Source organism: Tetrahymena thermophila (genome assembly GCF_000189635.1).
Source record: "Tetrahymena thermophila SB210 genomic scaffold scf_8254645, whole genome shotgun sequence".
Classification (NCBI taxonomy): Eukaryota; Ciliophora; class Oligohymenophorea; order Hymenostomatida; family Tetrahymenidae; genus Tetrahymena; species Tetrahymena thermophila.
Window position 1 is genome coordinate 101,829 of NW_002476413.1, and position 24,583 is coordinate 126,411.

A 24,583-nucleotide genomic window follows, 5' to 3' on the forward strand; every position below is an offset into this window, starting at 1 on the left:
TGCGTGTTTTTATATTGTAAAATAAAATTAATAGGTATTATTAATTTCTGAATGAGTCGATAAATATATTATCTATAGTTTTTTATATTCTTTTATATCTTTTCTAAATTTATATGTTTGTCTCTACTACAATTTAATTTTTAGAAATTGTTTTCAGATTTATAAATGTTAAATAATTAATAATAAATTAAAAATGTTTAATGCAATAAGTTGAATCACAAAGTTGTTGGATAGCTCATTTGATAATTTTTATGATATCTTTTGGAAAAGAATAGGGGGAAAAAATAAAGCTGTTGTTACTTAAAATCAATATTTCTTAATATGCTGATATATTAATGTAGCATTTATTGCTGATAAATGACATATGATTTTAAATAAAAATTCTAAAAAATAAAATTTATTCTGTATTATTAATTTCTGAACAAAAAATTTTGACAAAAATTTTTTATATTCTTTTACTCTTTTTCAAAATTAAATAATTACCTCTACAACAATTTAATTATCAGGAAGCACTATCTTGAATAGTAAAATATTAAGTAAGTGATAATTAATTAGAAATATTGAAAGCAATATTTTAATCACATGAATTGTTGAATAACTCTTCTTATCCTTTGTTTTTGATATTATCCTATATTATTTTGCATATATTTTTAATGGCTCATTTTAAAAAATATAACATTATATAAAAAAAGGTAAAAAAGCAATAACTATTCTTACAAAATGTAATTTGATAAATTTCTTAATGCTTATTTTTAGATAATTTTCTAATATCAAGATTATATTAAGTAATAATTAATATATTTTTCGTTTCTGAATATATCAATAATTAATTTTGACTTAACATTTTTATATTCTTTTATACATACATAAATCTATAATATTTATATTACATTGCTCTATAAAAGGAATATAAAATATTAACATTCTCAAATTTAATTAAATTAAAAGCTTTTTTAAAATTGAAAAATAATGTGTTAAATTAAAATAAATAAAATTATTAAATAGCATTAATTGTGAGTAAAATTTAGCATGACAAAAAAAACTGTTTATATGATAAATTCTTAAAAATAATTTTTATAATTTAGAGCTATTTTTTTAACTCTTAAAAAAATATAATTATTAGACAACCTACATAAATACTATGTATTTTATTTCATAATCCCCTGTAAATTAATTTTAAGGCAAACTTTTAATTAACCATTTACTCTGTATATCTTAGGGTATGATAAAAACGCTTTATGATGGAAGATATGATATAATACATTAAATTGAAAACAATAAATTTTATATTATTAAATTATTTTGAGTACACTAATTATTTATAAATTATGTTTTTAGTTTTGATTTATATTTTTTGCTACCATTATTAATTATATCCTTAAAAATTTATCATGTGGCAAATATAGTTAGATGTAAAATCAACACTTAATTCCATATATTTTTAATAATTCTGATTCTTTGAAATTTATATTAATATTGGATATTAAAAAATTTTTAGTACTTTACTTATATGAACCTCGAATAGTCTGTGTCTTTTTAATCTCCTAAAAAAATCTGAAAAATATTTTTTAAAACTTTATTTTGTTAGCATTTATTATTTTTTTATCATTCCATTTAAAATAAATAATAAAATGAATAAATTTTAAAAATATGTATTTCAATCAAATCATTAATACTTTTAATTTGCATGATATACTTACTTAGTTTTATAAATTAACTTTTTAATTGTGAATGCTTTTTGTTTTTTACAAAATTTTTAAGGTATTTGACATAATTTCATGCAAATATTTTAGATAATTTAATATTTTAATAATTATTAAAATGATATTCTAATTATACCGACTGCTCTATTTACTTATCTTTTTTATAATTTTCTTTTAGAAAGTAACTACAAAAATATATATTATACTTGTTATAGTTCTACTTTGTTATAATAATTGGCATTATTTTTATTCAAAAAATAAGCAAAATAAAATATTTCAAAGTAAAAATATATTCTAAGTTAAATTATTTTAAAAGCAAAAATAGTTCCATTGGTGTCTTTTTTAAAAGAAGTTAGTAAAGCTCTTAAGCATAAATTTTTTATTGAAAAAACGTATTTTAACTAATGAGCTAATTATTTTTATAATGCTGTTATCTATTTTATTTATTTAAAAAATAGCCAAAATATTTGGTTAAAATCTGATAAAATTGACTGAATTGAGTGAATTCTACTTTTACAATAGCAACCTTTTTAGGTTATCACAAAAAATAATAAATGTTACTGTATAAAATAATTAATTATTATAAACCAGTAATAAATTATAATATAAAATTGATAATAGAAAGTATGAAAAGAAGAGTAATACATTTAAAATTCAACATAAAATAAAGTTACTTAGTAAAAACATATTAAAATTAATGTTTATCTCATTACTATAAATATTTCTGACAATTCAAAATTATTTTGTTAAACTATTTTCAAACAAATAAAAAAGTATAATTAATAAATAGAAAGTGTAATTGATTTAAATAGTTTCTTTTGAATAGATCAGTAAAATTAATTAAATTTACTAACTAATTAAATCTTTTAACAATTACTGAATAATATAATTATTAATTTAAAAGTTCAAACAAATTACTTAATTATTTAATAACTTTTAAAATAAAACAAACAAACAAACCTAGTAATAAAAATAATTAAATAAACTAATTTGATAAAGTAAAATGGGGTGCACTTCTGCTAAATAACACAAAAGTACCTGCGAATTAAAGGGTTAGATCTAAAATGAACTTTTAACAAAGTCTAAAAGAATAAATTAAATAATCTCTACTGTCTAAAAGCTCGCTATTAAAATTTAAAATATCTATGCAACCGTGATAATTCAAAATAATTAAATTCCTGCAGATTATGCGTGCTTAGAGCCAGTCTTATTCTTAAAAGCTATTAAATAAAATAATCTTTTAAGTGATGATGAAATTGAATAAATAGTATTTAAATTTAGAGTAATATTTTAAAAAATGAGAATTCTAATAGATGAAATATCATTTATCTTATTCTATGATAATTAAAATAATATTATCCCTAAATAAAAAAAATTCATATTATTCGAGATAATCATGCTTTACGATACTACTAGTGTTAAATTTTTTGAGCATTATAAAGCCACAAGTATAAAGCTTTGATTATGATATCAAATTATAAATCTTATTTGAAATTTAATAAAACTAACCGAAAAAAAAAATTATTAACTTATTAAAATATATAAATTAAACTTTTGTGAAACTATCTACATTACTTTTGTTATTACTTTAATTCATTCTTACTGGATTTCTAATTTTCTTTTACCCTTACTTGACTTTCATATTAGGCAAATTAATTTCTAAATTTTTTGTTTTGCATGTATTGCTTAAAAAATTCATTCTATATTTAGAATCTTGTAAATTATTGATTTTAATTAATTTGAAAATAAGTCTTCAGTAAAAATAATAACTATGGAGATTATAATCAGCTTTACATTTTAATTAATTCTTGTGGTAAAGCATTTAGTTCTAGTTTTTTATCGACTAACTAATCCACAAAGTAAATAATTTATTAAAAGGGATTTATCCTTTAATCACAAACAAAATAAATAGATTTTAATAGGTTTCTAGTAAGGAAATAAAGTTATTATCTTAAAACCACATTCATTAGTATTAGAGGGATATTAATTATTTTTTATATTTCGTCTTTTTTTAAACTTCTTAAAATTTTTATTTGCAAAATGTAAATATAAAAAATTTCTCATTTTGGAGTATAACGCTAAAAATACATAAATATTAAGATAATCATTTTAGATAGTAATTTATAGATATAAATTATATTAGAATTTCTATTAGAAAAAGTTAAATATTAGCATATTAAACCAATAATTACATTTTATAAATAATTTTAAAAACAAAAGAATACTTTGTGAACTATGAAAATTAAGCTAAATTATTATTCAAGATCTACATTATATCGATTAGTTTTATTCTTTTTCGATTAAATAACTTCAAACAAAAACCTATTTATTTTCCATAAAAACTAAAAAATAGAAATGATAATTTCAAAGGCATTAAAATAATATTTTTAAATGTATTTGGAATAAAATTAAAAAAAATACACATATGTTATTTTTTTAAAAAGCATTTCTAATAGCCACTCAACAATAAAGATTGATATAAACTGATTTAATTTTTAGAGTAAAGAATGTTAATAAGCCAGTAAATTTTTGTTAAAAGTAAAAAAATAAATTGGTACAATTTAATAATAGCTACTGCGTTAAAAAGACTAGCTTTTCTAAAATCAATTATCTGAAAAAATGTAAATTTTTATTCTTTTCCACCCAAACCATATTAAGTTAAATCGAAAGCTCTCTTAATAAGTTGGCTAGAATAATTCTAAAAGTACAGCTATATCCAACTATTATGATTTACTTAAAAGAGTCTGAAACCTAAGGACTTACTTACATGTTTCCAATGTAAATTTAACTAATGTAGACAAATTCTACTGTATTTATTTAAATATCAAAGTAAGCTAAAATAAAATACCACAAAATCAAATAAATTCAAGGATCACACTTTATTTTAGAAAACTAATTATTTGACTTACAAACTACTTATTTAAAATTTTATTTAACTATTACTGTCCTTGCTGTTTATGTTTAGGAAATTATAATTAATCTAATAATAAATTGTTTAAATATAAATTAAAAACTTAACAATACATAAGATATACATAATATAATATAATATAATCTTAAAAAAGCAAACAAAATGGGCTGTATTTCTGATAAATAAATGAGAAATGATAGAAAAACAATACAACTATCTTAAAATGATAAATTATAATCTTCTTAAACAGTAAATCAAATAATAATATCTATTTAATAATTAGTGATTAAGCTACAAAATATATATACTAATATTATAAATAAAAACTAAAAAATCCCTGAGCACTACGCTAATTTAGAGCCATGTAAAATATTGTAGAAGTTAAGAGAAAATGAATTTTTGAGTGAATGTGAAATAAAAATAATTGAATGTAAATTCAGATTGATTTTAACTTAAATGAAAGAATCAATTAATAAAGCTTCATAAATGCTATTAGATTTTAACTAAAACAATACTCTTAACTAGTCAAATAAGAAAATCCTCTTAGAAATTATAATGCTTTATGAGTCAACTTATATCAATTTCTTTAAATATCAAGAAAATATTGAATACAAAAAATTCATGTAATTTATTTAATCCAAATGCCCAAAAGAGGAAAATGAATAAAGTTTTTCACAATCAAGCTCTGCAAATACTTTCAAATGTTCATTTTTAACATAAGACACACTTTATTGATCAAAGAAGACTTTAAAGATATTTACACTAAAAATAATAATAAAATCAACTTCTTACTAAAAATCTTATCCTGATCTTTCTAATATAATAATTCTTTCTATATTATTTATTGTTAAATTATTTCTTTTATAATATTTTGCGTTTGTTAAAAACCTTCAGTAATATTTATTCTATATAAAACTTTTTATTAAGTGATATAATAAATTAATAAATTAGTTTAATGCCAATTTAATCGTTATCATAAATGAATTTTCTAACATTGAAAAAAATATTTTTTAGTTGTAAAAAATCTAAAGACCCTACTTCCTTCGTTTTTGTTTATATGGCTCTCCAGTGGTTGTAGGTTGAGTAGCTAAATAATTCTTAATATCAAAAAAATATTCTTCAATAAATAGGTCTTAATTAGTGAGGATTTATATTATTTGATTTAGGAAGTGATATTTCTCGATTCAATTTTTGTAAAAACTTATTTTTAATATTAGTTAACTTTATTAATTAGCATGCTTAATATGTTTAATGTATCAAAAGCTAAATAATTGAAATATTAATATTATTAAAATAATTTTATTAAATGAATGAATTAAATAATTTATGTAAATGAATTTTAATAATAGTGATATACTTAAAAAAATCATATTATTTGTTGCTAATTTCCAATTACAAAATATGTGACTAAAAATAGTTGATGAATTACTTTCTAACTTACTTAGTTCTAGTTTTATATTTTTTAGTTAAATTAATAAAAATATCAAGATATTTAACTCAAATTTAATAGATTCATTTAATTTTTATAGTTAATGTAGAGTTATTTACATAAAATCTTACTTTAAAAATTTTGTTATGTAATTTAATTGAGCAGAGGAATCTTAAAAGTTTTTGTCTTAAGGAGAATTAAGTCATTAAATAAATTTATAAATTACTTTTTATATTCATTTAAATTACATTTAAAAAATTAGCCAGCAAAAAAACTTATTAAATACAAATTATTTCTTTTTAATTTTTATATTATTTAGTTTATAATCTTAATATGTATCATTATAAAATCATTAAAGAAATATTTAAGAACATTTTTTATTTTGATAGTAATAAAAATAAATAACTTACCTGCATGATAATTAATTTACATCTTGATTATTTATTACTCTATTTTACTTACTCCTTTTATTTAGAAAATTTATTATAAAAATATAATTTTATTATTATTAAAAGCTTAAATTAATTTCTGAATTATTGAAAATTAATAGTTAAAATTGCTTTCTAATTTAAAAATATTTTTTTGAGTTTTAATTATTTATTTAATTTTTCTATTTTAAAACAAATTAAAATTTGTATTTGATTTATTGAAAGCTCATTCTGCAATAATTCGACCACTTAACTTTACCGATCAAAAACTTCTCCTCTACCAATCAGAAAAAAAGAAAATTTTTAATTTTTGATTCTGTAATTAAAAATTTTTCTGATTTGTTATTATAAATAATTGTTTGTCTTTGAAACTTTATCTATAAAAAATAAAAGCAAGGAATAAAAAGTTTTCTAAAAATATTTTATTATTTTTATGACTTGAAAATTCTTTATAAAATTACAAATAGAAACAAATCAGTTTTATAAAAATTCTTCTGTTAAAAACAATAATCTCATTTTATTATTTCTAGCTTTTAAAATCACTTCTTCTAAGTCTTGATCAACACAACCTTCCTCTATACCTGATTCTAAATAGCAGATAACTTAGCTAAAAGGAGCTTTACAGCCTGTATCGTTTCCTAAGTAGTTCACATGATCAAAAAAGCTATATGAAACAATTGACTTTACTGATTTTGAGCAGTTATCATCTTCAATAAAGGGTTAACAGTCTTTCTACTGATTAAATTCTTTATCAAGCCATATTTCTGTTCCTACATGATAATATCCAATCTTGTTAGGAGGAAGATGAGGAACTATATCTTAATTGTTCACTACTCTTACAGTTTGTGGTATTAACTTGTTATAATATTCAGCAAAAGCTTCATTTCCTACTCTAGGAGATCCAAATGTGTGTACTTCTTTGATGATATTTTAGTAAGAATTTTCACTCAAAAAATGATATATATCAATAGCTGCTATTGTTGCTACAGCCGCCCCAAGAGAATGACCAGAAATAATAATGGGTGCTGCAGGGTATTTAGAAATCAAATTATCTAAATTTTAGAGAAGCTATTTCTTGATATCAATGTAAGTTTTTAAAAATCCTGAGTGAACAGAACAGTTTTAGCATTTTTAGTAAGGTGTTTTTTTCACGTCGAAATTATAAATCCAATTTGTCAATGTTCTTGTTGAACCTCTAAAAGTTATTACAATTTACCCTCTGTCAAATCCTAAGTAACCTTGTGCAGCATGTGTATCGTTGTAATATACAAGTATATCTTTCATACTGGAGTGAAATTTGCAAATGTTACCACACTCCCAATTAGTGATATTATTTCTAGGACAATATGAAGCCTTCTAATAGAACAAATAATTCAGTGACTCAGCTTTATCATATTAGACGCATTAAACCGCAAAAAGGGTTAAAACAAAGACGAAAATTTTGTTAAACTTTAACATTTTAACTAATTTTTGAGGAATTTATTTCTTGATAAACAAACAACTATGATATTTTTTCAATTATTATTAATTAATCAAATGAACAAAAGCCTACTTATAAATTCAATTACTAATATTAAATTTTTTCATTCATTTATAAATTAAGTTAACCTTATAAATCTACATAACGAATAGAAATTTGTAAACAAAGAAGAATTTAAATAGTCGATTCATTAATTTAGCATTTATAACTTTTTATTAAATTCATTCAATTTTAAATACTGAGTAGAAAGAGTCTTTCTTAAAATGTGTTAATATTTAAAGTTACAGTTGTGCTTAATTGTTAATTATTATTTTTAAAATTGTAAAGTATTATTAATCTAATCATAAAATTTAATATATTTCCAATAAATACACTATTTATTGAATTATAAATGCTAAAATTATATGTTATGAATAATAATAGGTTAAAAAGTTAAAAAATTATATTCAAGTTATTTATTTTAAATAAAAAATATTTCCAATAAATAAACTATTTATTGAATAATAAATGCTAGAATAATAGGTTAAAAAGTTAAAAAATTATATTCAAATTATTTATTTAAAATTTAAAATATTTCCAACAAATAAACTATTTATTGAATAATAAATGCTAAAATTATATGTTATGGATAATTGGTTTAAAAGCCAAAATTTTTATTAAAAGTTATTTATTTAAAATTTAAAGTATTTCGAATATATTTATTGAATAATAAATATTAAAATTATAGGCTATGAATATTTCAATTTATTTATTTTTAAAAAAATAAATCATAAATTTAATTTTAATGTTTACTTAAATTTAATCTCCACAAATTATAAAAAAAAAAATAAAATTTTTTTATACATAAGTATTATTTTTAATAATTAATTTAATGCAAGCTTCTAAGAAACTCAGTAATAAAATAACTTTTTCAATCTTTCTAAAAGGTAGACTTAGTTATCTTTGGTTTGAAGGTATTTTTTTATTTGAGGAATATTTTCGATTCTTTGAATATATTCGGTAAATATAGATATCTCAGGGTAGAAAAAGTGGAAATACTTTAAGATGTTGTAAAAATATAAATCAGCATATGTAAACTTTCCAACCAAGAAATCTCGTCCATCAAGCTATTTTTTGAATTTCTTATATTTAAAATATTAGTTTAAACTATTTACGTTGATTATTAAATTTAATACCTCAAAAGTAATTTGGAATTTCTCATTAAAAATTTTCATTTTTTCTTCTTTAAAAGAAGGTACTCTTGCCTAAGTATTAAGCTAGTCAATTAAATCTTTAGCTACTTCTATCAACTATAATACAGTGATTTCATCTAAATTAAAAGAGCCATCTTCATTCTATCCAAGAAGATCAAATCTTTTGAATTTTTTTATTAAATAGATAGGTATAACCTTAGATTCTGTTATAACATTATCCCCATCTAGCAAATATGGAAGATTAGGAAAATTACTTTTCAGTTCTCTTTTATCTTTGTTATACCATTCATCTCCGCCTTCAGCATAAAGTTTCTCTTGGTATCCTACTTCTAAATACTCTAGCAATAAGCGAATAGGTTATGCAAATCCTCTATGAGTCCAATATCCAAGAATTATCATTTTTATTTCAAAAAACTAATAAATTTAATTTTTTATTTTGTATTTATTTTTATTTAAAATTTTAAAAGTCAATAGAAGTATTTATATATTAGGTTTCTTATATATTCTGTTTATATAAATTCCTATTTTGTTAATATTTGCTTAAGTTATATCAAAAATAAATAAAATAAAAGCTAAAATTTAACCTGAATATTAATTAAATTATGAAAATCATAATTTAAAAATTAATTAATTTTGGGAAAAACAAAATGATTACTCAAAAAAAAGAGAAAGGATAACTAAATTAGTATGTTTTATGAATTATTTCTGATAAAATTTGTAAATTAATAACTTTTTTTAATAATTTTGAAACAAATTTATTTATTTTACAGCAAAAAGTGAGTAAGATTAATTTCTAAGAAAAAATAGAGAAAGAAAATGAACAATTTTATTAAATTTTTAAACTCAGAAATATGTTTTTAAATAAATCTTTAAAACTAATTATAATAATAATATAAATATGCAAGCAAATCTAAAATTGTTTTATTTTATTGATAATATTTTTGAAAAAAGATAACTGAAATATTATTATTTATTTACAGATAGGTACTAGTTTATTTTTAGTACATTATAATCAAATTCTTATTTTACAAAAATTGAAGGTTTTTCATTTTCTAAAATCTTTTTGTTAAACCTTTTAAGTTTTAAGAGACAATTATTGTTAGTACCAATATTTAATACATCAAATTATATTTTCATTCTAAAAACTTCTTTTTGCAAATACTTTTTAAATAAAGATATACTAATTTACTATTTTAAAAATGCATGATCTCTGCTAATTAGTGATAAAATAGATATTACCTTAGGTACTCATCTATTACGATGATTTTAGAATAAGGAAGAAAATTTTTGAAAGTAAAAAATCAGAATTTGGAAATAAAAAATTTTTTAGAAAAGCTATAATTAAAAAATAAAAAACAAAGTATTATATTCCTTTAATTGATTTAAAATTAATAAGATTCATTCATCAAAATCTATTATAAAAATGACAATAATCAGAATAAGCAAATTAATTAAATTAAAGTAATTATAGGTATTGGATTTATTATTACTTTATAAAGAAAAGAGATTGATTAAATGATAGGTGATATTTTATGATTATTAAAATGTAGTTTTTATGCTAATTATAAATGAACAAAATAAACTAATATGGTTAAATAATATTTAGAATAAAATATCTCAACAGCTGATAACGTAGAAAGGTTTTTATATCTTATAAATTTTATAATTAATTATATAAAAATCATTATAAGTTTTAGATTTATAAATCGTTATTATTGCTTTAATTTACAATATTTATATTATTTCCTTGGTTATTATTTTAAGGTTATGAAATTTATAACCCACGCTAAGATGGATTTCTTTACATAACAGATAACTGATTTTAGTTTCTTCTCTAAATTCCATTTTATTAAATATCTTGATTATTAACTTGATAAGATTAGCTTTGATTAACAGCATTATTCCTTACGAGGTTAACATTTGAAGGTTAAACACTCTAATTATTTGCTTAATTTCTTAGAGGTTAAGATTCATTTATTATATTATTGTTGTTAGCAACATTTGCGTTTGCCGCATTATCTCCCTGATTTCTTTCACTACTTTACTCGCTAGCCATTTTAATCTAATTAAAATGTTTAATCAAGCTATTTTTCTATAAGTCTGTTCTACAGAAGGGACAATTCTCCTATTTTTTTAGCCATTACTCTAAACAGTCTTTGTGGAAGTAGTGATTGCATATAGTTTCACGGCAAATATCACTATTTTCAAATTCACATAGACACACAGCACATGAGTCATTTAAAGTTTTACCTTTATCTTAAGCTTTCTTTTTAATATCTTCAAAACTTAGAGCAGGGAGGAATTCATCTATAATTTCTATAGTAAGTTTGTTGGATTATCCTCTGCGCTGCTACACTCTTTGTTAAGCAGCATTAACCTAAGCTTGAGCCATTGTAAGATCTAAAATTTGATTTCTCCGCGCATACCTTATCTTTATAATAGTTAGTATAATCCAAATCAAGAAGAGTAGAGCAACTATACCGACTAAAAAATAAATAATCAATAAATTTGTGTTTGAAATATCTCCTGATGAGCTTGATATTGATATCTGAATGATATTTGATGGAGAGGAACCTTGATTTATAATTGTGAATCCAAATACAGTATATTTAGGGTTTCCTGAGTTATCATATTATCCACTTCCTTTTAAGGTTAAGGTATAACTAGAACTAGAAATCTGTGTGTGCATCAAATAAATATCAGACGTAGGAATTATTTTTTTAGGATCTACTCCTTATATACTGACAAACATATCAATAGGAGGATTGTTACTTAATAAATTAATTTAAATAGTTAGGTCTGAAGCGCTATTTAAGCTTTAAATAGGTTAACTTGGAAGATAGTAATAATAATACATTTATTTACCATCGATGGGTTTTTTTTACGATTTATCTGTTATCAAAATAGCTTCAGTCGAACAATCTTCGTCAACAAATCCGACATTACAAGTACAAACAGCATTTGAGCAAGTGCCTCTAGAAATTTAAGTATAAGGGTTTTAACAATCAAAGGCACACTGTTGTTATACAGCTCCACTGTATTGTGCTCTAGCTGTCAAAGAATAACTCACTTAAGCTCCTGAGATAAAGAAAAGAAGTCTTATATCTTTAAATGATTGATTCTACGTATTGATTGTTAATGAATACATTCCATTAACTCTAGTAAATTAATTAAAGTTAAATCCGTTGCATTTAGTAATGTCTATCTAGTTGTTAGAGTTAATAATGTTTGGATCTTAATCGAAAGAATAGCACAATAATGGTGGCAATTAAAGATTTTAGATAATATTAAAGTTATCCATTTGGCTAAATAGAATTTCAATGACCAGATATTGCAGTCCATTTGTATCATTATTAGTAGATGAAAAATAGAATAATTAATTGTCAATCATTTAGTTAATTTAATATTTTATCTAAACATTGAATGGTGTAAATCCTGTTAATTATAACGCAGAGGTGAAAGGCTAGCTAAAACTAAAACCTAAGAGCGATACTAATAAATAAAGAATTTTTATAAGCACTTTCATCATAACTATGAAATATTTATTATAACTCTTTGCTGAATAATTAACTATTTAATTAATTAATTGACCAATATTTATTGAGTTAGTAAAACTAATATTAAAATTTTGATATCTGCAATTCTTGCTATTGAAAGTGAAGTAAACCAACCTTGTTTAAGTAAATATATAATTTATAGATCATTCAGGATCAATCATAATAATGCAAATATCCTTTCTACTTAAAACGCAAATTTAAAATCTCTTTGAGACCTGAATTTTTTCCATTCAATACTTATTACTGATTTTTAAACCATAAAGATATCAAAAATATATGCTTTTCATAGACTAAATATTCAAGCCTTATTTTTATAATAATGATCAAGTAGTATATGAAAGAAAATCTAACTCAATTCTAATCCAAATTTTAATAGATGTTATCATTCATGGCTCATAAATAAATTAGACCTATTTCATTTATCATCAAAATAAATTTAGCAAAAATTATTTTTAAATCCAACAAAAAAAAATCAAATGAACAAATAACTCGAATAATTGTTTGATTACAAAACAAAAGACAATTGATATCTAAATAAGTTTGGTTAGAAACTATTCAATGAAATTATTAAAGTCGATATATTTATACAACATAAAGGATATAAAAAAATCAAATTATTATAATAAATTAAACAAATTTGAATGTACTTTTCTACTAATTTAATTATTGTCTTTAATTATAAATAAATATTATATGTAAGTTTTATAATTTAATTATTTTTGTATCAATTCTATCTACAAGATTATAAAATTATTTAATTTTTTTCTATAATTCGAAATTAAACAAAAGTGTTAACATTTATTTAATTGTAAATCCGTTTAAAAAAAGTTTGTTAACGTAAATAGTAAGATATAAAAATACAATTTACAAATAACTTAAATTTATATCAAATCTTATTTAATTGTAATCAATAGTTAGATATCTTAAAAATCTATTAATTCTTATAAAATAATTTAAAAGAATTTCTAAGCTATGAGAATTAAATATTAATTCAACAGCATTAAACTGAAAATAATTTTACATATTTATAAATATTAGATTAGGTTTACATATTTAATGAAATTTGCAATCTCTTTCCTGATTTTTATTAAATTTAAATAGAAATAGTTGTGCGTGTTTTCTATTAATAGCATCTTAGCATTAAAAGTTAGTTATTACTTGAATAAGCTTCTCTCTGATAAACAATAATATTTAGTATTCAATTTAACTAACAAATTCAATATTGATAACATTATGCTTTTACAAAAGAAATTAATCAGAAATAAATCATTTAAACTATTTATAATGTTGATTATAATTAATAAACAAGTAAGTATATTTTTCCTTATTCATATTTAGATAATTATGAAAAATTATTAGAAACTGAATTTCCTGCTCATAGATTTTTTGTCAAATTTAACTTAATCAAATATCTGAATATTGATTATTAATTTGCTAAAGATTTATATTCTGATTTAAAGAAAGAAGAAATACTTTAAACTCTAATCAAGGATAGATAATACAAATAGCTTATTATTAAATTTTTGATTACAAATAACTTGAGTTTCAATTAAACTTGATTCTTAGAAGACTTAGTGATTTAAATAAGAATATCACATAACACATAATAAAAATAGTTTTAATTTAATTTATTTTCGTTATCTGTGATTTCAACTCTTACAAAAAAACATTTTTTTTGAAGATATTCTATGAAATATCCAAAGGATTTAAACCCAAATCAAAAATTTAACATTTTATTTGATTTTTGTAGGGATTTTATGAGATTATGAAATTTAATAAGTAGTGAATTACTATTTTTAAATTTTAAATATTGTTGAAAAGTGAGAAAAAATTTTTTTCCCAAGTTTGATTGAACTTTGATAATCTCACTAAAATTGAGTTTTGTTAAATTAATATAAAGGTTAAGCCTTATTTATGAATTTATGATCTAATAAAATTTTAAATTTTCATTTAGATATTTATTGATAATAAATAAATAATAAAGAGGATGGATGGACATTTAAAAATTAATTAAGATAAATATAATTTATATTATTTTATTAAATAAAAATAAAATAAAAATTTGAGATAAAATAAGGTTAAAAAAAAGTTATGCAATAATAGAATAACACTTATTTTACCATATAAAATGTAATTTATTTATATTTTATTTATTTTTCAATTTTAAATTTAATATATCAAAAGTTTGTTTAGTCTAACTTAAATGCTCATATTCATCTCACTTTATAATTCAAGTAATCACTTTTTTTTAATATTAGCTTTATTAAAAACTGTCTTTTAATTTATTTAAAATTATATTAAATTAAAAATTATTTTCTTTAAACCAAATAGTGATCATAAAATAGAAGTAAAAGATATAGATTTAATCATCTCATCTTTAAATAATTGCAAATAAATTCAAACTATGAGTCTTTAATTTGAGTATTTTTTAATATTTTTTGACCAAACTTTTTTTATCAAATAATATGAACTTAAAACTATTTTTTTTATTAGAAATAATAACTTAAGTGATGACTAGGTCTACTAAATATTCATTAAAATGCATAAATTTAATAATTTAAAATGCCTCTATATTAATTTAAAGTAAAATATTTGAATTTAGTTTGAACAGAAAAGATATATTTTTAAAAATTTTGCAAAATTTATCTTTATTGATGAAGTTTATTTAAAATTTAATTAGTTGCAATAAAGTTAATCAATAAGGCATAAAAAGTATTCAATAATATCTATAATATTATGATGATTTAACAGAGCTTAAACTTTAACTGTCGTAAGAATAAAATATATTAATTAATTATTTTTAAAAAATTTTTTATCTTAAAGGGAAAACTGCATCTAAATATAAGATTTAACTTAATTTAAAAATACAATGAAAAACCTCTCGAAAATCAAGATATTCGAATTTGAATTAGGGTATAAAATATTTAATTTTAATTAGATTTTATATTATATGATGTTTATAACTTTGTACTAATAATGATGATGAGATAATTTTAATTTTATAAGATCAAATAAAATTAATGATATAGGAGCAATAGCTTTAGGTGAATTACTAAGCAATTTTACAAATTTGACTTAGCTGTAAATTTAGTTATAGTAAAATTTTAAATAATTTTAATCTTTTATTTATTTTGTTTGTTATTTTATTATTATTTAATATTTTTTTATTAATTATTTTTAATTTTAACTTATTATATAATTCGTATAATAGTTAAAATTTAATTGGAGATAAAGGAGCTGTTTTTTTAGGCTAAGGGCTAGGTAAATCTTGCAATTTGGTATGTTTAGAACTGAATTTATAGTAAATTTACTTAATTTTTATTTACTTAAACTCTGCTATTGATTCAAATTAAATTTCTAAAATTTAAATTATTTTTTTATTTGAATGTTTGTATATCAATATTCTCTATCTAATTTTTTTAAGCTAAAATATTATTGGCATTTAAGGAGCGATTGCTATTGGGAATGGAGTTAGTAAATGTACCTAACTTGAAAACTTAGATGTAGTTTTGGCGTATATTAAATATTTTTGAAAATATTTATAAAACCATATTTTATTTAGTTAATTTAGATTTTATAAATGAATTAGTGAAAATAAAATTTTAGAAACTGGGGCCAGAGGGTTAAGTAGAAGTTTGAAATATTGTAAGCAACTTATTAGCTTAGAAATATTTATATAGTAAATTAATTAAGATACTTTACTTATTTAAATTAAATTATTTATATATAATAATCGATTAGATTGATTTAAATTTCTTTAGCATTATTTTCTTTAATACTTACTGTAAATGAGATTTATTATCCTTTAAAATTTAAATATTTGATTTCATTTACAAATCCCTAAATTCTATCGAATATATCATTTTTATTTATTAATTAATTAAATTAGATAAAATAAAATTGGAGATGGAGGTATTATAGCTTTGTGCAAAAGTTTAAGCAATCATTAAAATCTGATAAATTTAAAATTTTGCTTTTGGTAATTTTTAAAGAAAAAAATATAAGCTTTAAATTCTTTCATAATAAAATAAATTATGAATTTTTTTATATTTGATTGTTTATTATAATTTTAATTTTTGTTTTTTTTAGTTTATTAAAATATATGTATGTTTTATAATAAAAGCGAAAATAATATTGGAAACAAAGGAGCTATATTTATTGGAAATTTATTAAGCGATATATCACAACACCTAGTTAATTTATATCTTAATTTGTAGTAAGTTTTTAATTTATTTATTTTTTAACTTGTTTATTTTATTTAAGTATTTTATAATCAAATTATTGTTGTTTTTTTGTGCTTATTTTGTATTCAGGATTTATCCATAATGTCTGGAAATTATATCTTATTTAAAATATGAAAAGCCAAAATAGAGTTGGAAATGAAGGGGCTTGTGCTATTGGATAAGGTTTGAGTAAATGCTCAAGACTTTAAATTTTAGAATTGATTTTATCGTAACAATTATTTAAACATCAATTAAAATTTTTTATTTTTTGTTTTAATAAATTATTGTAATTTTTAATTAGTTTTAATGAATGTATTTTGTTTTTAATAAATCCTTATAAAATTTAAAAAATAAGGAAAAATTAAATAGGCGATAAAGGAATTTAAAATATTGGTTAAGGGTTGGCTAAATGTTAAAATATGTTAGATTTGCAATTATATTTGTAATTAAAAATAATTTCTTTTGTATTTAAAATTTATATAAAATCTAAATCTAAAAAAATATTATATATAATGAGTTTAATATTTTTTTAAAAAACATAAGACAAGATTAAAGTATAAAAGAGGAAATTACTAATATAGGAACAGACTTTAGTAAATGCACTAATCTTTCAACTTTAATATTTCATTTTTCGTAAATATGATAATATATATATGTTCCATTTTTATTAAGTTAATTGCTCAAACATTAATAAGAATTCTTATTTCCTAAATCATTTTTTTAATTTATAGAAATAATTAAATCAAGAGTGAAGGACTAGAGATTATTGGTTAATGGATAAGCAATTGTTATAACCTTCTAAATTTAAGCATCTACATTTAGTAAATATTGATTTAAAATAAAAATAAATTATTTTATTAACATTTTTCAAACTTTTAAAAATTATTTTTTGTTTCAGTTTTTTTAATTCTAATTTTATTTTGAATTTTTTAAGCTAAAATTTAATAGGAGATGAAGGTATAATTTCTTTAGGAAAAGGGCTTATTAATTGTACTCAACTTGCTACTTTAGAATTAATTTTATGGTATAGAGTCTTATTTTATATATTAAGAAAGAAATAAAAATATTTTGAGGATTTTTATGATAAACTATTTATTTAAAAATAAATAAAATTTAATGTTTGAAATTTCATATTATTCTTATATAGGGATAATCAAATTGGAGATTTAGGTGCTCAAAATTTGTATACAGGATTAAGTTGTTGCAAAAATCTGACTAATTTAAAACTTAATTTGATGTAATAAATACATTAAATAAAACATGATATAAAATTTAAATATATTAAAATAAAATATAAGCTACAATAAAATAACTGATTAAGAAGAAGAAAACACTGGGATAGCTTTGAGCAATTTACCCAAATTATTGACTTTAACACTGATATTTTAGTATATTAATGAACTATTTACTTTTTATATTAAACATTTTAATTTTATAATTATTAGTAAAAATGAAAAATACTTTAAATCCAAGGAGCTTCTTTTTTGTAATAATATTAAGAAACTAACAATAAACGTTAGGTAATAAACTAATAAAAATATTTATAAACTTTTCTTTGTTAACTCAAATAATTTAAGGATATTTCAAATTCATCATTTTCTTTTTTCATAAAAGCTTTTGCCCTTTTAACAGAGAGTAGATAAACCACAAAAGATAAGCTATGAAGATAAGAAGATTAGTATAACTAAATACTATATTTTAATGATTTTTATAAAATTATTTTGTTAAATAGTTAAAGGAATTTTAATTTTGTATAGCCTTAAATAAAATATTTATTTAATTTCAAATATTGTTAAATTATTTCTATTTATGGAGTAAAAATGATAAAATAAAAGAGTAGTTTTAATATTATATTAATGTCTAATTCTAGATGCAAAATACCATAATTGTATTATTGTGTAAAAATATAAATATGATTAGAAAAGATAAATTTTATCCTTTCATAATAATATTAACAATGTCATCACTATTAAGAGATTAATTATATTATTTGGAATATTATTAATATATCCTATGAATTTAAATATAATTATAACTAATTTCTATTTCATAAAAATATAATTTTTTATTTGTTTTCATTTATTGAAGGGAAATAGAAAATAATATTTATGTAAAAATAATAAAATAAAAGATTAGTTTTTATATTATATAAATGTAAAGATAAATTTTATCCTTGCAGGAGCTATATTGATAATATTAACAATATCACCACTATTAAGATATTAATTAAATTATATGTACTTGATATATATATATATCTATTAGTGAGAATATTATTAATATTAGTTTATAAATATTATTATATCAAATTGCTAGTTTGATTGAGACATAATTTTTTATTTTTTTTAGTATTAATTTATTGAAGCGAATTAGAAAATAAAATTGTTTAAATTTTATACAACATTTTATATATATTTTCAGGTGTGAATTAAAATTTTTTTTAACAGAGATATAAATTAAGGAATTTTTTATTAAATCTAAATGAACATTTTACTTTCCTTTTTTCTTTTGAGTAGTAAGTTTTCTAGTGAAGATATTTATATCGTAATGATCTCTTCATTAAGGGAATAGAATTTTTTAGCAATAGAAATATCGTAAGCATTGAAAACACAGTATTAGTTGAATGTAAATTCTATAACAAAACAGAGAAATTTAATATCAAGGCTTTATTTCATGTCTTAAACTGATTATTTTTTGTTACCTAATTGGTTATATTAATCGATTTCTTCAATCAACTAACTCTCTAATTCGCTTATGTCTTTAAATAAACCTAAATAACTTTCTTCTATTCCTAGAAGTATTGCAACTTTAAGGATTCTTATTTCAATGTTTAGTAATTGATTTGCTGTAAATTTTATTGATTTTTACTTCTTCAATATTTCTAAAAAATTTTAAGAAACTATATAAAAGTCATCTTTAGATTTTAAATTAGCTTCAACCATTCTTGCCATTTTTCTCAATTTAGGATTCGTTATTAAATATTTTACTTCTTATTTTAAGTAGTAGCTGAAGGGATCATATTACGATTCAGGTAGAATTTTATTTTTTAGTGGTTTTATAAATTTATGGACAGGATTGGAGTGGATTCCTAGATCAAAAAGCAAGGATTAAATTCTAGAGTCTGAATTGAGTACCAAATTATCATCATAATTTTATACAAGGCAAGATCTTACTGATTCTATTTTTTCTAAAATACGCAAAATAACTTCTTTGATGAGTGTTTAATCCTTTCTTAAAGAGTTGTAAGCGTAATTTTTAAGTAAAAAGTATTCTATCAAAGTAACATTAAAGCTTTTACTTAAAAATTGCTAGCTTAAAATATTGACTTATTCATACTCTCCTTTAAAGAGATGGGAAAAGAATTAAGTTGAACTGTCAAGTAACTCTTTTTGATCTGTGAATTAGTTTAAAATTGGGATATTTGTGTTTTCTTTGATATCTGACACAATTAGTTAAATAAATTATCTAATTTATTTTTTACCTCCTATTTCTTCAAACACATTGCTAGCCAAAATACTTTGTTTACTGTCTTCAAATAATTTAATTATTTTTTCCTGTAAAGGTTTATCTAAATTCATATCTTCCATTTTTTTTTACAAAATGGCTCTGGATTTCTCAAACAGTTATGAATTTATTTTGAAAAGGACTAACTTATCTTTTTGTTTTTAATTCTAGCTATTTTATACATCAAGCTAAGAAAGTTGCAAATATTTGCTGATGTAAAATGTGAATGAAGAGCTGTCTATTTCACTCTACTTTAACTCTTTCATAAAATCAACATCTTTTAAAATGTAACTTTCGAGTCCTTGGCAAAGTTCATCTATTGTAAAGCGTAGTTAATTTTAATTATTTTAAAATGAGCTCCTCTATTTATGAGCAGATGATTCTTATTATTCTATGTTATTTTATATTTATTGTTCTTATTGTGAGCTTGCTTGTAGGAAATTAGAAAAGCTTTGCTTGCTGTATTCATTTTGTTGTTCTTGGTTGAACTTAGTTTTGATGCTGTTCTTACGTGTTTGCTAATTTTATGGAGTCACATTAGCAGAACTAAGAGAAAATTGTGAGTTTAATGATGAATTTAAAGTTCTTAAATTCGTATTTACATTATTAGAATTTGATGAAATATTATTAACTATTTACTGATTATTAGTTGAGTTGTTTCTTGTTAGGCTGAAGTTTTTAGTGTTTTTCTTCAAAATTTAGCTAAGCAGTGCTTGGTTAGAGGAGTGGTGTCCTCCATTATGTGTAATTTCTATGTTAGAAGCTTGTCGTTTGCGATTAAAAGCAGTAGGAGTGCTAGTTTAAAGCAACTGTTTATTTGAAGTTAGCAATGGAGTGTTAATTATTTTTGGAGTATCTAAACTACATACAGAATCACTTTGATTTAATAAATTATTTGATTAGTTATTTTATTTAATTAAATCTAAATTAATTTTATATTTTTCTTATAAATTTTATTGATTGTTTATTGTAGGCATTAATTCAGAATGAGGACTTAGATTCAAAGGCGAAAGAGGATTTTATTACTATTAATTTGAGTTTTATTTTATTGTGCTATTAGGTGTAATACTGTTGAGATTAAGAGGAGTAAGATTCTCATGATTTCTTAAAGGACTAGGCCTGCTTTAGTGGTGTTAAAGACTGTTGGGGGATTATAAATGAGAAGCATGATGTGATTAATGAGTTTTATTTTTTTGGTTTTATAAAAATATTTGTTAAATAAGTATATCTTTTCTATTATTTAGAGGAGATGAAACGTTAAGCTGCTATTTGAGATTTCTTCTAATTTATTCTTATATATTTGTGTTTGCATTAGATGGATTATTGGATTGGGAGGATTACTAGCTATTTAATTATAGCTGCATACTATTATTATTTTTTCCAAAAAATATAAAGTTGCTTTTAGATTTTTAAAGGTGCTAATGATTATTATCAGTCGACTTCTTAAATTTATTGGTATCTATTTCATCTTTGCTTTGATTTAAATAGCTCCTATTGGAAATTTATGAGTTTTCTTGTAAAAACTCATTTTTTAAATTATTTATTATCATAGATTTAGGTTAAATTTTTGGCTCTATGGTTTCTTCAATTTCTTCTTCATGGACTTCCAATTAAATCATTGATGAATATCCTGCCTTTTTAGGAATTTCTAAAATTATAGAATTCAAATTTGATTTCCCTTAGAAAAGAGGCTCTATTAGAGTTTCTGACTTAGAATTAGGTTCTATTTGAATTAAAGAATTTATTTAAATCTATTTGCTACTTTCTTACTTTTAAGCATTATAAAAATCTTCCTTTGATATATTCAAGCAATTATTAAAAGAATTTTATTTTTGCTAATCATTTTATTTTTATTCATCTTCTTTTGATTATCTTTAAATTTCTTTTTAATTTTTAAGATTAAATTTAATTGTCTCACTTTATTATGGTAAATTTGAATATTCTTTGTTGATGATATTTTGTCTTAAATTATTTTTAAGGTTGAAATGGTTGAGAGAGCTATTAATACTACTCTATTGTAAGCTTGCAAAACGTTACAAAATTTGATGATGACCATTATTTTATTTAGAATGCTAGTTATCGTCTAAATTAAAATTATTTAATTCTAAATTAGATTGGTTTTCAAACGATATGAGATTTGTTATATTTTTATCTGAGCCTGGTAAAAAATTGGTAGCAGTGTTTGTATTAGAATTAGTAAAAATATTAAAACTTTTGCCTTCATTTTTCTATGAATTGTTGTTGCAATTAAAATGAATATCATCTAGAGAAGGCTATTTATTTATTTTATTAAAGCCAGTATTGTTGGCATTGCTTATGGGGATATTTGTAATTGATGAACAATTTGAAAAATCATTATTGTTGCTGTTTGCGTTATCATTTCGATTTATTTAACTCTCCTTCTAGTGTATTAGCTATTATTTTTGTGGCTATGGTTTTGTTTGAGCTGTATTAGTTTAAGAATTCAAGCAAATATTTTAGCAAGAATTTATAGCTAATTGGATATATGAATTCTAAGGCAAAAAGTTAAGACTGTTTGTTTTTTAATGCTTTATTTTTTCAAGTTTTTTGTTCACTTTAGAGAGCTCCAAAATCTATTTCTTTTATAATTTTGTAGCTGCGTTTCTCTTCTACTTATTTATTCTATCTTCTTCGTTTATCTGTTATATTTCTTCCATCAGAGGCATAGAAACTTTTAATTTTGTAGGTGAAACATATTTATTAACATTCTCGCTAGGAAGATTTCCGTGTGACCTAAGATTTTGAAGTTCGACAGTTGAAGTCCATTGACCATTTTTTAATTTGGTCTTCATTAATTCTTCTTCTCCTCCGCTTTTTATTTATATTTTCAAACTTTTAAAAGGTGATTGAACTCCAAGCTAGCTTACGAAATTATTTTTATTTTAGATCTAGCAAATTTGGTGGTTAAAAAGCATGTTTTTAAGAGTGAACTTTTAACCTAAATTTTGAGTAGACTGACTTAAAACTTGGACGTCAAGCATGCTCTAGCTCATTTGCTAGGAAGTAATTTTCTTAGATGGACTATTTATAAAAATTTTATCTATAATCTTTTAAGCCATAGTTGTATTCATCGTGTTTATATGGTTATTATTCTTATTTTACATACTCTGTTCCTTAATAATTTATTTCTCATATTTTGCTTTGAGATAGCTCTAAAATTCAGTTTTATCAGTACTCAAAGACAATTGATTCTACTTTATTTGCTATATCTTTTACTGCTTAAAGTCTTTTACAGGAGAAAAAAAGTAATGTTTGGATTTTGACTCGTTTAAAGCAGGAAGGTTATCGCTTTTTAGTTGATTTCTTTCTCTACTCATTTAATAGTAATCTACACGCAAAAGAAAGAAGATTTATGCTTTTAATAATTTCAAAATTAATTAATTTATGTTACACCCGTAATTATATAAAAAATATCATTAATCGTATGCAAAGATTATATTTTGGATTTTTATGCTGGCAACAAATTATATTTTTCCTTAATATCCATACATATATATATACATCCATTCATTCATCAATAATTTAAGAGTTAAAAATTTACTATTAAAAGATATAGTATTATAATACATATTTAATAAGCTTTAAAATGATGTAAAAAAATGTAACAAGTTAAACAACTAGTTATATTAATATAAAATTATTTTAAATAGTAGCTATTACATCAATTAACCTAATATTTTCCAATTGATAAAACTCAAATTAAAAAGCTATAAATATTAATTATTATAAATTTTACTATCATTACAACAAAATTCAAGTAGAACATGTAATAGGATGAATTTTATTATTATTTGTATTATATTTTATTAAACATCAAATATTTTAAGTTAAAATGTATAAGTTAAGAATATAAAGATAAATTTACTATTAATTATTTTTTTATTACTATTAACAAATCTTAGAGATTTATGTATACTCTCCAAAGATGATAAATCATTTTAAATTAAATAAAAAAATCATTGTTATTGTTGTTATTGTCTTGCTTTCCTTTTTAATCCTTCTTCTCTTGCAAAAGCTAAAAAAGAGCGATAAGATATTTCTTTAGATACTTAATATAAATTGATACAATTATTAAATGCCTTTAGATCATTTTGGTTCAAATTTTAATCTTCATCATTTTGCTTTTAAATAATT

The 24,583-nt window shown here is 20.7% G+C and overlaps 7 protein-coding genes across 7 annotated transcripts; 3 read left to right on the forward strand and 4 right to left on the reverse strand. All coding sequences in view use genetic code 6, as the record gives it.

The window, feature by feature from the left end:
- Window positions 1-2,706: 2,706 nt before the first annotated feature.
- Window positions 2,707-3,165, forward strand: TTHERM_00129800 (hypothetical protein; the record flags this gene model as incomplete). Its single annotated transcript, XM_001016448.1, has 1 exon — window positions 2,707-3,165. One exon carries the CDS (start codon window positions 2,707-2,709, stop codon window positions 3,163-3,165), a length of 459 nt encoding a protein of 152 aa, XP_001016448.1.
- Window positions 3,166-4,776: 1,611 nt separating this feature from the next.
- Window positions 4,777-5,349, forward strand: TTHERM_00129790 (hypothetical protein; the record flags this gene model as incomplete). The annotated part of the gene is made up of 1 exon (XM_001016447.1): window positions 4,777-5,349. One exon carries the CDS (start codon window positions 4,777-4,779, stop codon window positions 5,347-5,349), a length of 573 nt encoding a protein of 190 aa, XP_001016447.1.
- Window positions 5,350-6,945: 1,596 nt separating this feature from the next.
- On the reverse strand, window positions 6,946-7,929 carry TTHERM_00129780 (lipase family protein; the record flags this gene model as incomplete). Its single annotated transcript, XM_001016446.3, has 1 exon — window positions 6,946-7,929. The coding sequence occupies one exon, from the start codon at window positions 7,927-7,929 to the stop codon at window positions 6,946-6,948; it is 984 nt and encodes a 327-aa protein (XP_001016446.1).
- Window positions 7,930-8,841: 912 nt separating this feature from the next.
- TTHERM_00129770 (glutathione S-transferase, amine-terminal domain protein) lies at window positions 8,842-9,543 on the reverse strand (the record flags this gene model as incomplete). The annotated part of the gene is made up of 2 exons (XM_001016445.2): window positions 8,842-9,072; window positions 9,127-9,543. 2 exons carry the CDS (start codon window positions 9,541-9,543, stop codon window positions 8,842-8,844), a joined length of 648 nt encoding a protein of 215 aa, XP_001016445.2.
- A 1,282-nt stretch (window positions 9,544-10,825) lies between these two features.
- Window positions 10,826-12,445, reverse strand: TTHERM_00129760 (RING-H2 zinc finger protein; the record flags this gene model as incomplete). The annotated part of the gene is made up of 1 exon (XM_001016444.1): window positions 10,826-12,445. One exon carries the CDS (start codon window positions 12,443-12,445, stop codon window positions 10,826-10,828), a length of 1,620 nt encoding a protein of 539 aa, XP_001016444.1.
- A 2,347-nt stretch (window positions 12,446-14,792) lies between these two features.
- Window positions 14,793-18,629, forward strand: TTHERM_00129750 (hypothetical protein; the record flags this gene model as incomplete). The annotated part of the gene is made up of 20 exons (XM_001016443.2): window positions 14,793-14,831; window positions 14,886-14,935; window positions 15,033-15,122; window positions 15,382-15,471; window positions 15,525-15,614; window positions 15,708-15,797; window positions 15,913-16,002; window positions 16,126-16,215; window positions 16,291-16,380; window positions 16,591-16,680; window positions 16,825-16,917; window positions 17,064-17,153; window positions 17,280-17,366; window positions 17,468-17,557; window positions 17,656-17,745; window positions 17,859-17,948; window positions 18,072-18,161; window positions 18,223-18,312; window positions 18,370-18,444; window positions 18,539-18,629. 20 exons carry the CDS (start codon window positions 14,793-14,795, stop codon window positions 18,627-18,629), a joined length of 1,695 nt encoding a protein of 564 aa, XP_001016443.2.
- Window positions 18,630-19,341: 712 nt separating this feature from the next.
- Window positions 19,342-23,766, reverse strand: TTHERM_00129740 (hypothetical protein; the record flags this gene model as incomplete). Its single annotated transcript, XM_001016442.1, has 1 exon — window positions 19,342-23,766. One exon carries the CDS (start codon window positions 23,764-23,766, stop codon window positions 19,342-19,344), a length of 4,425 nt encoding a protein of 1,474 aa, XP_001016442.1.
- Between the last annotated feature and the right edge of the window lie 817 nt (window positions 23,767-24,583).